This window comes from Macadamia integrifolia, chromosome 9, assembly GCF_013358625.1.
Source record: "Macadamia integrifolia cultivar HAES 741 chromosome 9, SCU_Mint_v3, whole genome shotgun sequence".
Lineage (NCBI taxonomy): Eukaryota > Viridiplantae > Streptophyta > Magnoliopsida > Proteales > Proteaceae > Macadamia > Macadamia integrifolia.
In genome coordinates this window covers 28710283-28725099 of record NC_056565.1, presented here as the reverse complement: position 1 = coordinate 28725099, position 14817 = coordinate 28710283, and the positions used below count along the sequence as shown (strand labels likewise).

Here is a 14817-nt window from a genome sequence, read left to right as displayed (position 1 = left end):
ATTTGTAGAAACACAACCCTAAAACGATGCAGAAGATAATGGAAAAACAAGAACAAGCAATGCACACAGATTTTACGAGGTTCGGCAAGATTTCCTACGTCCCCGGTGAGATGAGATCCTGCTTCACTATCAATGGAGAATAGGGTTATAGCGCTCGTCCCTCACACCTCTCAGTATTGCTTGTATTACAAAGAAATAAACCCTCGCTACAAATATATAATGAAAAAATCTAATCCGAAAAGTACACAACTGCCCTCAAATAAAAAATTCGAATGGGGGGCACCCCCTGCTATGCAGGAGGGCCTCCTGCCCCCTTGCAACCCCCACGGCCCGCTAACCGGCTAGCGGGACCGGCATCCTACCTGTTGAGGTGCTACGCCAGTACTCCCTGAATTAAACTGTGATGGAATACAAGACATCGTACACCAACAATCTCCACCTTGGCTTGAATTCTGTCGAGTCTCCTGTAAAGATAACCTGTAGACGTCTTCATCCCCATACCTTATCAGAGGTACAAACCCGCACCTGTATGGTGCATCCCTCATCTTCAACAGTGAGTAATATTAATCAAGTCCAAACAAGACTCGAACTTCTCTGTAGTAACTGGCTTGGTAAACATATCTGCAGGATTGAGATCTGTATGAATTTTTCTCAAGTGAATACTGCCACCTCTGACACAAGCTCCCTGATCTTGTGAAATCTCACATCAATATGCTTTGTCCTTGCATGAAACACCTGATTCTTTGCAAGATGTATGGCACTCTGACTGTCACAATGTAACACTGTACCTCCTTGCTCCAACCCCAACTCATGAACCAGTCCAGCCAACCAAACTCCTTCCTTGGCAGCCTCAACTGCCGCCATGTACTCTGCCTCTGTAGTGGACAATGCAATTGTAGACTGAAGCATCGCCCTTCATGATATAGGTCCACCAGCCAATATAAATACATACCCTGTAGTAGACCTCCTCTTGTCTAAATCACCAGCATAGTTGGAATCAACAGAACCTGCCAATTTTGCGAAACTTCCCTTGCCACTGAACATAATACCGATATCTTTAATCTTGCTCAAATATCTAAAGATCCACTTAATTGCATTCTAATGCTCCTTCCCTAGATTACTCATGTATCTGCTAACAACACTGACTGCATGAGACAAATCTGGCCTGCTACAAACCATAGCATACATGAGACTCCCAACTGCGCTAGCATAGGGGACCTGAGACATATGCTCCACCTCCTCATGTGTTGCAGGGCATTCCCTTTCAGATAATTTGAAGTGGCCAACTAACGGAGTGCTAACCGGCTTAGCCTTTTCATGTTGAAATGCTCTAGCACCTTTTCAATATACCTCTTCTGAGTTACCAAAAATTTACCTACATTTCTATCTCTAAGGATTTCCATGCCAAGGATCTTCTTAGCAGCACCAAGATTCTCCATCTCAAATTCAGCACTCAACAAAGACTTCAAAGAGACTATATCATGTTTATTCTTTGCAGCAATGAGCATGTCATCAACATAAAGCATCAACAAAATAATGGAATTATCACTTGACACTTTATAATAAACACAACTATCATACTCACTTCTTGTGTAGCCAATCTTCATCATGTGGGAATCAAAACATTTGTACCACTGCCTAGGAGATTGCTTAAGATCATAAAGCGACCTCTTAAGCAGACAAACATGATCTTCCTTTCCTTGCACCTTGAAACATTCAGGCTACTCCATGTAAATCTGTTCCTCCAAGTCACCATGAAGAAATACAGTCTTCACATCAAGCTGCTCAAGCTCCAAATTATACATGGTCACCAAAGCAAGTAGTACCCTAATTGAAGTGTGTTTCACCATTGGAGAGAATATTTTATTATAGTCTATCCCTTACTTCTGTGCATAGCCCTTGGCTACAAGTCAGGCCTTATACCTTTCACGCTCCTTCTCAAATGCTGCCTCTTTCTTACAAAAGACTCATTTACACCCAATATTTTTTCTTCCCTTAGGTTTTTCTACAATCTCCCAAGTCTTGTTCTTCTACAGAGACTCCATTTCCTCCATCATAGATGCCATCCATTTATCATGCTATGCATCACTCAAAGCATCATGGTAGGAAGATGGATCACATGTACCTACAGTGAGGGCATAGGCAACCATGTCCTCAAACTCGTATCTCACAGGTGCTTTGTGAGTACGCTTCCCTTTACCCTTTGCTACAGTATAGGGAACTTCTATTACTTCCTGTTGTCCTGGTAAATCACTAGATAACTCATTTTCTTTTGTTGTTTCTGACTCACCCATGGTTTTAAGTATCGGTGTGTATCGTGCCGTATCGGCCGATACGTATCCGTATTGGTAGGCATTGACACAATACATACCGATACGCTACGGGGAATTTTGGGCCCCCTTTTGTGTATCAGCGTATCGTATCGTACCGTACCGTATCGGTACCGATACGTAAGATACTCTACGATACGAACTTTTGAAAATCTGAAAATTCCCGAGAGTATCGGTACCATACCGAATGTATCGTGCAGTATCGAGTCGTATCGTACCATATCGGTACGATACGGCTACTTAAGTGTGAATGTGCCTTTTGTTGTTTGAAACAAACACTTCACACTCTCACCAACAGTTTTCTATATTTTACTTCTTTCTTCCCCTTTGATTCACACACCTTTTTGGAGACTCAAATGGTAGATTGAAAAAAACATTGTGGAAGTGAATGGTTCAAAGAAGGAGAAAAACATAGTCCAAGAAGAACCTTGAAGGCTTGAACTTGAAAGTTGAAACATTTGAATAGTAAGTTCTTGAATCTTTACTCACTTTTTTCAATTTTAACCTTAGATTTTCAAGTTTTTTTATAAATCTAAGGTTCATCATACTTAGAATCACATTTTGTGCATCATTATTACATGAAATCATTGGATTTATAAGGATTTACAAACTTTTTTCAAGAGAAAATGAGGGTTTCAATTTTTTTCAAATTTCTTAGATCTACTCATGCTCAATGGTTAAAAATGTTTAGATTTTTTATATGTTATGTAAAAACAAGTGTTCTACAACTTCCATGAAAATTTTTGATTTTTCTCAAAAAAAAAGTTTTTTTTATTCCGAAATTAATTTTTTAAAAAAAGAAAAATCCCCAAAAATTTTTTTTTTTATTTTAAATTTAGTTCATTCAACTCTTAAAAATAATGTCATAACTTATAATTACTAAATACATGATTCAAATGGAACCCACATTTTTTCCCCAAAAAAGTGAGGGTTTCAATTTTTTTTTTATTTCTTAGATCTACTCAAATATATTGGTCCACACTTTGTTGATTTTTTATATGTTCTTTAAAAACATTTAATCTACAACTTTTATAAAAAAAATTTAATTTTTCTAAATAGTTTGAACCAAGGATTTGAACCACCACGACACTCTTCACGACACTCATCACAGTAGCAATGGCAATGAGGAAAGAAAAAACTGTAAGAAACTCAAACCTCATCATTTTGAACATTTTCAACTCAATATATTTGTCTATCAATACGATACTCTCTACTTAAGTATTTATGCATTCTACATGTTATATATAGCTTTTTTTAACTGTTTTTTTTATGCAAAAGTGTATAAAAATGTGTTCCCTATCCATTTATGTGCGTATCTTAGCGTATCTCCGATACGATACGATACCCTCCGATACGTATCTTAATTTTGACTGACCGATACGGCGACTGATACCGATACTTTAATCCTTGGTGAGAAGAAAAGAAAAGAACAAAAGAAGAGACACAGACGATAAGAGAGAGAGAACCATACTTGTTTCGAAGTTCTCCTGCAGGTCACCTCCAGGCTGGACTTCCTTCCTTCGATGTCACCGGTCCTTGGAGCTCCTCCTTTCCTCTTGTTGGCCCTCCTCTTTTGCAGTAGTATTGCTTAACCTCCGTGGTTTCCTTGCTTCAACAGGGAAAAGAAAAGTCCTTTTCTGGACTTTGTCTCCAACAAGAAGTATCCTTTGTCGGTATTTGGAACCCCATCCCCGATCTCTTTCTTTATCGTTTTCTTTAATTATCTCCTTGTTTCAAGCTTTACCCCGTACCTTCCCATCTCATTCTTAATTATCCTTTTTTTTTTTACTTACCTTCCAAGTTTACCCTTGCCCTCGTCTTACATACAAACATCTTAGTTTTGAACTTTCATAATTACAATTTTCCACTCACATAGGGATTTCTATATATTTATGGTTTTGCTACTGTTATCATAACCTTCCATATTTTTACTATTTTGCCATTACTCTCGAGTGCTCTTTTGTTTATAATCATCATGGTAGCCAATAGTGAAGGTCTCCAACAGCTTAACTCCTATAAGGGTGAAACTAATGCGAAGCTCAATGCCTATAAAGGTGAAACTGACTAAAAAATTGACACTCCCACTAAACGTTTTGATACCCTCACCATAACTGTCACCTCTATTCAGGCAATGATGACAACCACGCAAGCTTCTCTTGACCTATTAGTGGCCGCAGATAGAGGAAAGAGTCCTATTCAATCTGGGGATTCTTCTAACACTACTCCATAGGATCTGCCACCATTGCCACCTCCATTACCATATGGAACTGGTTGATATGATGATTATGGAGCGAAAAGAGCAGAAAAATTGGATGTCCTTAATTTTTATGGAGAAAACAATCCAGAGTTGTACCTTGACTAGATTTATAGCTTATAGACATTTTTCAAATGGTACGGGTTGACTAAGGCCCGAAAGGTCTTATTTGCAAAGGCTAAATTGAAAGCCACGACCCGAGTTTGGTGGGTTAAGCAACAATAGCAGAACGGAAGCTGAGGCATTAGGTTAGTCACTACTTGGGCTGAAATGAATGATGTCATGAACTTGAGATTCCAACCTTCTGATTATAAGCAACGCATGCACATCAGGTTTGCACAATTGAAACATGAGAATTTGACCGTTGAAGAGTTCGTTGCTAGATTCTATTATTATACCACTTGTTCTGATTTTGAGAGGGATGAGGTTTTGGTAGCACAATTACGCAATGGTTTGCACCTTCAAATTAGTACTGCCTTTGCATCTAGTCGTTTGCCTACAATGGTAGATGCGGTACAAGTAGCCTATCAAGTTGAGGAAAGTTTGAAGCGTCCATACAATCAGAGAACTTTTATAGATACTTTTCCTCGAGGTAGAAGTTCCATTCAGCAAGAACCTTCTACCTAGGAGAAGTCAGTCAACAGTTCACAAGCTAGTGCTTCATATGGCATCATCACGCTCTAGCTGACCCTATTCTCTACCTCGACCTGATTTAGACGTCATCTTCACGGCCTAATCATCCATACTCTCCACCTCGGCGTGGTTCAGGAAGACCTTCTGTGGTGAAAATGGTTACTATTCAGTGCCACTAGTGCAAAAGATTCGAACATATCAGTGCTCAGTGTTCTAACCGTTTGGTTGCTTTTATTGATAAGGATTCTCCTTTACCTTATATTCAGAAGAGCAACTTGCTTCTGAAACAATTATTTTTTGGGGAAGAGCGTGCATCAGGTGAAGTCAACGACACTACAAGTGATGAGGACCCATATCCTTTTTATGTCCTTCATCTTGTGTTGACCAGCCAAAACCACTAAAGATGAAGATTGGCACCGCAATAGTTTTCTAGGCCTATGTGAAGTACAATGGCCAACTGTTAACCTTGGTCATTGATAAAGGTAGCTGAACTAATGTTATCTCTGTAGATGCTGTTTGTAAACTGGGTTTGAAGACAAAGCCACATCCAAATCCTTACAGGGTTGCATGGGTGAGCAACACTAATCTCAACATCACAGATAAGTGTTTGTTCACATATTCCTTAGTGGATTTAAGGATACAGTCCAATGTGACGTCCTCCCTATGAAGGTGTGCCATTCCTTCCTGGTAGACCGCGGCTGTTTGACAAGAAAGTACAACATTGTGGCTATGCCAACACCTATGCTTTTAAGCACGGCAACAAGACTATGAAGTCTCATCCTACTAAAGATCTCCCTAAAATTGAGCTCATGAAGATGGTGGGATCGTTCATCATTCAATGTATTCCTTCAGACGGTCTCCTCAGTCCTTTTCCCAACTAGACGAAATCGAGTTCTTTTTAGATGAGGAGAGTGGACGCAGATATGGCTGCTTGATTGGTTGGACCAGCATGATTGGCTTTGGAATCCTAGAACCGAGAAGAATCGATCCAGCATAGTGTTTTGGTCCAACAAGGGTTGGAAATATTAGATTATTAGTTTGAGCCTTTATTTCCAAGTAGTAGTACACGTAGGGGTTAGAATTGGTTTGAACTAGTTGCATTTCATGATTTGTTTTCTAGATTAGGCTAGTTTCCTATTTTAGTTGGTTTCCAATTTCATGTCTTTTATTTTTCCTATATATTAGATGTAACCGATGGACAATCAGAAGAGATATTTGATATTGAATGAGAATTGGTTTTCTTTGTGCTCTGAGAGAGAGTGTGCCTCCCTTTCCCCCCACCCCCTGCTACTCTGATCTTCCCCTTCTTCTCTAACCGGCCCTCCATCATTGTGGCAAGTTCTAGAAACCATAATTAATTGTAGGACTCTTTGTTCAAGACATATTTAATCGATGCTAGGGTTCAGAAGACCCAAATTAAGGTTGTGTGTAATAAGCCCAACGGAATTTGAATGAGAAAATATTAAAGCAGAAATTAAACGAAATGTAACTAATGGAGAAGAAAATAGAACTGTCTAGCTAATGAAAGGGAATGATAGAAGAATTCACTGCAGACTAGAAATCCAATCCAGCAATAAGAATGCCGGGTGATTGGGATGATATCCCTGTGAAAACAGCAATAAGGAAGGGAAAATTGCCTTTGATTCTTGCTATATACCATAAACAACACCCTAAGGTTCAGTCTCATTAACGCAATACACCAAGTCCATTATAATGGCCAGTTTCAAGGATGATTCTGTCCTTCTGATTCCAGAGGCAACCTTGACTAGTGTATGGTTAAACGGGGCAATGAAGCAAAGGTGATCCAGATCTTCATTCAGCGGCAAATAACTGCTTTTAAAGATGCTACATGCGAGCATAACAAAATTTTGATGGAGCGGTATCCTAATGTTCAACTTGAAGGCAAGTTGAATTCCATGAAGGAAAGATAGAAGTTGAATAACTGCTGCTGTAGCCTTTTTTTGTTATATCAAATAAATACCCAGGTGTGATAATTAGGTGCCAATTGGTATTAATTTTTTGAGTCAGTTAACTAGTAGTTTCTCTGGTTAGTTCTTTACTAGTAGTTGTTACTAGAAGTTGAGTAACTGCTGTGACCATCCAATTATGTCTGTATTTTCTATATGTTCTTGCGGTTTTTAACATTATAGCTCGTAAGCTCGAGGCAAGAAAAGGCTGAATCCCTATTCAGGCCACAACAATTTGTTTTCGGAGCAGTTGGGCCTTTGAATGGCTGATGGAACATGGTCAAAAAAGATGGAGGAATCCTTGAAGCAACTCCAAGAAGCGCAGAGTCATCTTCATGAAATTACTACTCAACAAGGGCTGTTGTTCAAAGAGATTCTGTAAAAGCTAACCTCTCTTTAGGCCTCCAATATGAAAGAAGGAAATTCTGAGAGCAGAAGGTTCAACTGGCTGCATGAAAACAGTGACAGAAAATATGACGTTATGAAGAACAGAAATAGAAAGTAAAGGAAAACTCTTGCAGAAACCAGGGATTAAAATCAAAGTTGGATTGAATGGAGCAAATAAGGCGAGGAATGACACAAAAAAAAAAAAAAAAAAAAACTCAATCTAAGGGTCAGATCTTCAGAAACCAGGGATTAAAATCAGAATGGAGAAGCTGGAACACTGGCTATCGCATACACCGAACAGAACATTAAACTTTAGAACTGATTGAGATGGTGAAGAACTGTATTAAGCAGACAAATAGACAATGAAATAGCACTGTTGTTACCTGGTTATCAGCCACGACTGTGAAAAATGGGGGGCCTGCATGATAACCATTCTGTTTCTGGGCTAAATTTCTATCTAGAAATGACTTTTTTGTTTTTCTGTTTTCTGGGCAAAAAAATACATTTGTTAAGCGCATATTAATTTGGAATTGATATAAGTTTACAAAATGTCATTCAATACCTAAATGTTTGGCATAGGCGGTGGAGGAGGAGGTGGAGGTGGTGAGTGGTGGTTGAAGTTGCATTGGAGGTGTTTTATATTTTACATGAAATTATTTCCTTACCCATCAAATTAACCATGTGCTCATTAAAGAGAAACCCCCTATTTCTTTCCCTTATTTCTAGGATAGAGAAGTTCCTAAAATATGCTTCTTTTTTTCTATTTCCTAGCAATCTTTTGGTCCCAGTTCATTCTCAGGAACAAAAAATGAACTGGCTATTGGCAAATGGATTTCTATTCTTTTTTTGTTCCTAGAAAAAAGAAAAAGAGGAGAAATAGAGAAACAGAATGGTTATCATGTAGGCCCTAGCTTGCTGGAATATGCCAGGATAAAGGACAACAAAATAGAATAATAATAAGAAGTTATTGACTTGGTTTCATCACCGAAAGTCAAGGGAAAGCTTCACTACCCTAAACAGATTTCACCAGAGGAGCAGTGCTTCAAGAGAAGTCATTTTTTTTTTTTTAAGTAATATCTTTTGTCAAATCGTGAATTACTCCTTGCACTTATCCTTAATTAATAGCTTCTAAAACAGTACAAGGAAAATTGAAAGTACTTAAAAGGAAAGAAAATAAAAGAGAATATCAGTAACTTGGCCATTAAGCCACTCACGAGAGTCTTAATGGGCTTAAGTATGGGCCCAAAACAGAACAATTAACTAAGACTTCAAGGCCCCTGCCCCTCGTCGACTAATTTTAAAAGGCCAACCATGGGTCTAGTTAGGGGCTGTCCGATGGCCCTTATCCTTGTGCCTCCTTAAGTAAACCTTCGGCCCTGCGTCAATACCCTTGAGTCCATGAATCTTTTTTTCTTTTGAGTGGGGGGAGGTGTCTTCTAATCTGGCAAGACTCGTGGGTATCTTTAGCCCTGCACCAGGTTTTTCCATGTGGAAGGTTGAAATTTCGACTTTATGGATGTCTAGGAAGTGGTTGATATTGGACATATGTCAAATTTCAGACTCAAATTCAATCATATATCCTCCCATGTATTGGCATATTCTAACGTGTTTTCAATTGTCTATTTCTTGAAAAAGTTACATTTTGTCCCTGGTTTTTCAGAACCTTATTTTGCCACTCAGCAGCTCCATTTTGGTTAAACTTGACATGTTAGCAAGGGCCCTTGGGGTGTATACCGTCCATAGTTGTCAAGGCAACTAGACAACCTGAGGCATTGGAGTGGTTTCTAGGCGTCGCTTAGGCGCCCTAGGCATGCAATATATAACCATATGTAATATAGCAATGATAATTTTATAGAATTATGTTTATATGCAACATAGAATCCATATCAATGCAATGTGAGATAATTATGCTAGTGATGACCTAATATTAGAAAACCAACATTATAATAAACAAAGCAATAAACATATGTCACGGTAAACTCTTGAAGTGTCCACAAGGCGTGTTTTTGTCTTGGGTCCAAGAAATAGCCTGAACGCCTAGGCGATGCCTTAACAACTATGATACTCTCCACAAAATTTCAGCTCTCTTCAATCTTCCACATGGTAAATATTGGTGCTGGACTAGAGAAACTCTCTAGACCTTCCAGACTAGAAAAACTTCTTCACCTTTTCTTTATTATTTTAACTTTTATAATAATCGGTGTTGGAGAGTGGACATCTGCACAACGGTGTCGGTAAGGTTGCTCCATTGTGACCTAGTGGTCGCGGGTTTGAGTTGGGATACAGCCTCTCCGCGAAGCAGGGGTAAGGCTGTGTACATTATGATCCTCCCCAGATCTCGCAGTGGCAGGAGCCTCGTGCAGTGGGTACGCCATTTTCTATAATAATGGGTGCTGGATTTTGAGAATTTCACCCATTTCCATGTCCCACAGCTGCGAGGCAACCATTGTTCTTAATGATTTCTCCTTTTTTAAATTACTTCTTACTGAAATTGTTCCCCATATAGTTCCGTTTATTAGTTTCATTATCTTACTAATAATTCTAGATTGAAACCTGATTATTGTATGTGGAATTTCTTTCAGGTCTTCCAGTTTTTGTCCCGCCATAAACAGTCAAAGAGGTTTATTCTTGTTCATTGTACTCATGGGCATAATCGCACAGGCTTTATGATAATTCATTTTCTTATCCGTTCACTATCGTTATCTGTCACTGAGGTGAGCAATGTGTCTTGAACTTATTTTATGTTTGTTCAGCTGTTGAACGTATTTGTTTTACGACTGCTTTGTTGTTTGCTTTGCAGGCAATACATAGATTTGCTAGTGCACGCCCACCAGGAATATATAAACAGGACTATATTGATGCATTGTACACTTTCTATCATGAGAGGAAACCTGAAACAGTCATTTGCCCACCAACTCCAGAGTGGAAAAGATCTTCTGATTTTGACCTGAATGGTGAAGCTGTGCCAGATGAGGATGATGATGGTGCTATAGATGTTTCTTTGCAAGTATGCATTATCTTGAGAGAATATACCTGGCTAATATATCATTTTATTACTTTATTAGATGTTTTCAGTCCGGGTGGATGGTTACAGTGCAATAAATGTTCAATTTTGAGATCTATGTTTTTTATAATGTTTTTTATTTTTTATTTTTTATCTGGACATGCTTGAGATGCCAATTAGAATTATTTTTATGCAGATAATCTCTTAAAATATTTTGACTGGGCTCTTGTGGTTAAGAAACTTATGAGAATTAATTTATCAATAATAGGCTAGTATGGGTGTTAAATGGGTTATAGGCATCATTAACTTCCTTAATGCATCCTCAGTTTAAATATAAGCGCAGTTTTAGTAATATATGAGTTTGGGATTTTAAAAAAATCTTATGTGTAATAGGCTAAATTATACATCCCAAAATGGTTAAGTTGTGGGGGTTGTTATGACATTTTCTTCTTTTTGGTGGTAGTTTATTGGTGCTGTCGTGGGCCGCAAACAAAGGAGCTGAAATTAGTTTCTAGGTTAGGGAAGTTCTAAACATTGTTTAGTTTGATTAGAAGTCTGTTTAGGGCTAATCTCTTTCTTATGTATTGTCTTTAAATATAAGATGTGATCCCTGCCCAATTGATCGAGTTAGAATGAAATAGTATATGTATACATATTTTTTCTTCTAAATTGTGGGGTGTGTGGTTCTTTTCCCTCCACTCCTCTGCCCTATTGTTATCGGCTCTCTCTGTCTCTCAATCGATCTTCTCTCTGTCTTCCGCATCCATTTCTTCTTTACTCTTCCCCTATTTTCTCTCCCGTCTTCTCTGCTGTCTTTGATTCCTCCCCTTTCTCCCCTTTCCTTCCTATAGTTTTCTTCTCCCTTTTTCCTATTTCTTCTCATTTTTAGCTCATTGCAGTTTCTGTTAAAAGAGATTTCAGCAGCTACAGAACTTCATAAAGAGCTCCTCAGTTAAATATCCTAAACCCCGGCCTATATATTAGCTGGTTGAACTCCTAACTTCTTCCATGGTGATCAAGGTAGCCGATGTCATCACTCCTTTACGAATGTAATATGATTTCTATTAATTGACTCCATAGGGGTAAAGTTAGGAGATAAAAGTCACATATTGATAGAGCTATTTAAGCCCTAAAAGTCCACAGAGTGGCAATATGTATGCTTATATCTATTTTTCAGGTTCTTACAAATTTCTTTGAAGTATCTTTAGTCTAACCATTTGATAATTATTTTCTTGTAGCAGGATGATCGTGTAGAAAATGAAGTAATGACAAATGATGATGTCATGGGAGATGCAATACCTGCTGACCAGCAAGATGCAATGCGACAATTCTGTTATCACACACTCAAATTGGGTACAGGGGTAGGCCCTTGAAGGATTTCTTTTTTCTTTTGATATATTTTTTTATTGCTTCTCTCAGGTTCACACTTAGAAGCTAGATTCAAGCATGTGATCTTCTGCCTTGGAATATTATATGCCCAGCAGTTGACTTACAGGGTGGAGCCCTTGCTTTGTGGTTCACTCTGTATAACACAAACAATTCTGTAACTTTTGGTGTCCAGTTGTGCCAGTTAGGACATATTTCACCCTTGTATTTTTTAATGTACAAAAAGGGGTTGACCACACGCTATCAATTTGATATAATGTTAACTTTTTTTTTTTCCCTTGGTGGATATTTGCTGCTTCATATGGTAAGATTCTTATTGCTTAGGCATGCATTCATATATATTTATGCTTTATCTTCAATTATAAAACGATTTGTGTTTTTTGGTCTTCAGACGAAACGAATCTTACAGTTTCCAGGCTCGCACCCTGTGTCTCTCAACAGGTTTGAGTCCACACATCTTTATTACTTATAATCATCATCTTCCCGAATTTCGATTTTTTTTTTGTACATAATTCTTGCATACTCTGGCATGCTATATATACATATATATGGCAAAATTTTATTTACATGGCCCATTAACAAAGCATGTCCTTATTAATCTAGCTTTTGGACCCCATGGAAGGCAACACAGTCTAATCTGACTGTCAGATGGGAATTCCCTACCTTGGATTAGCCATATGTCAAGGTTCAGCTCTAATATCCACTAAATGGTCCAACAATTTAGGGCTATTACTTTTTACTTTTTTAAATAACAGGGAAATATAATTTAATTATAAAAACAAAATACAAAGCCTCAAGTCATATTCCTTTTTACCCCTTTACACAGTTGGGAAACCAGGTTTTTCGACTCGACTCACACTTCTCAAACCTAAGCCTTTTCCCAACTGAATGGGGTCGGCTACATGGATTCGTCAAAGAAAAAGATAAAAGAAAGAAGTGGGCAAAGGGGAAAAGTTAAAGAAAAGAAATGAAACAAGGCAATGCAACACCTCTTGGCCCTCCCACCTAAACGCAGTCGGCAACATGGATCTTTGCTCTCCAAACAACTTTGTTTGATGTCATACTAGGGTTAAGACATAGTTTCTGCATGTCTTTCCTTACCAACTCATCAATTGACATTTTAGTTCTGCCCCTAGCTCTTCTATTTCCCTTCCACTGGATCTGATCACGCCTCCATACTGGAGCATCCCAAGGCCTTCTCTGAACATGGCCATACCACATTAACTACATTCTCGAAGCTTGTCTTGAATTGGGGCCACTCCCATCTCAGCTCTAACCCTGTCATTCCTTACTCTATCTCTCTTAGTTTTGTCGCACATCCATCTCAACATCCACATCTCTGCAACACTTATCTACGTTACGCTTCTTGACTGCCCAACATAGTCGGTCTTACGACAGTCCTATAGAACTTTCCTTTAAACTTGAGAGAAATACTTCGATCGCATAACACTCCAGATTTATCTCTCCAGGTCATCCATCCTGCTTTAATTCTGTGAAAGACGTCATCTATCTCACCATCCTTATTAATAGTTGACCCCAAATATTTAAAACAATTGCTTTGCGGAATCTCTCTCCTCAAGTTTCATCACTTCATCTTCTTTCTACTTATCTTAAGACCTTGATTCCTAATTAGATCTCCATAACTCCAACTTAGCATTAATCCCTGCCACAATCTCATCCACTAAAATGATATCATCAGCAAAAAACATACACCATGGACCACCATGGAACCTCTCTTTGGTTGTTCTTAGTTAAATCATCCATTATAAGTGTAAACAGATAGGGACATAAAGCGGATCATTGATGTAACCCAATGGTAATTGAGAACTCACTACTATGACCTCCCACGGATCTCACACTAGTTAGCGTGCTCTCATACATATCTTTAATTATGTCCACATACATAGTAGACACCCCTTTATTCTCCAATGCATGCGAGATTATCTTTCTGGGGACTCTGTCATAAGCCCTTTCTAGGTCGATGAAGACCATATAAAGATCCTACTTGTAGGTTCTTGATTTTTCCATGAGCTTCTGTAGAAGGTAAATCACTTCTGTTGTGGATCTCCCAAGTGTAAAACCAAATTGGTTGTTCAAGACCCTAGATTCTCTTCTTATTCGGACTTCGATGACCTTCTCCCATAATTTCACGATATAACTTATAAGTTTATGCCTTTATAGTTATTGCTGCTCTGTATTTCGCCTTTATTTTTGTATATTGGAATTACAATATTTCTCTTCCATTCATCCGGCATCTGTCTCATATTCATAATCTTGTTAAACAACCTGGTTAGCGAGACAACCCCACACACTCCAAACCCTTATACACTTCGATTGGTAACTCATATGGGCTTGGTGTCTTACCTACCTTCTTACTCAGGATGTTTTAACTTCAATCACTCCTACCTTACGAACATATCTTTGAAGCATGTTGTTATGATGTATACTCTCATTATTCATCCAAGTGTCGTCTCCATTTAGTAAGATGCAAAAATACTCGACCCATCTCCTGTGAATGTCTCCATCCTTTACAAGTACTCCACCATCATCACCCTTGATACATCGAACATTATCAAAATCTCTGCTCTTCCTATCTCGAATTTTGGTTATCTTGTAAATATCTTTTTCCCCTTCGTTAGCGTTTAGATTGTTGTAAAAGTCCTCATATTTCTTTGCCCGTGCTTTCTCCACAATCTTTCTTGCCTCATTTCTGGCAGCCTTGTATCTCTCTTGATCTTCGGCCTCCTTAGTCCTTTGCCAAATCTTAAAACTGTCTTCCTTGAGCTTAATGGCTGCGTGCACTTCGTCATCCCACCACTAAGTCTCTCTAGGGCTAGCTGAGTACCCTTAGACATC

At 38.5% G+C, this 14817-nt stretch overlaps 1 protein-coding gene across 2 annotated transcripts in view; it reads left to right on the top strand.

Moving 5' to 3' along the window:
- Nucleotides 1-10120: 10120 nt before the first annotated feature.
- The window catches only part of LOC122090070 (mRNA-capping enzyme), a 41075-nt gene continuing 36378 nt past the window's right edge, over nt 10121-14817 (top strand). Inside the window, exons 1-4 of one of the 2 annotated variants that reach the window (XM_042659906.1) lie at nt 10121-10285; nt 10372-10578; nt 11817-11936; nt 12353-12402. In XM_042659906.1, the coding sequence (XP_042515840.1) occupies nt 10136-10285; nt 10372-10578; nt 11817-11936; nt 12353-12402 (527 nt within the window). In that variant the 5' untranslated portion in view covers nt 10121-10135. Of the gene's footprint in view, nt 10286-10371; nt 10579-11813; nt 11937-12352; nt 12403-14817 lie in introns of both variants that reach the window. The other variant, XM_042659905.1, reaches the window with a different exon arrangement.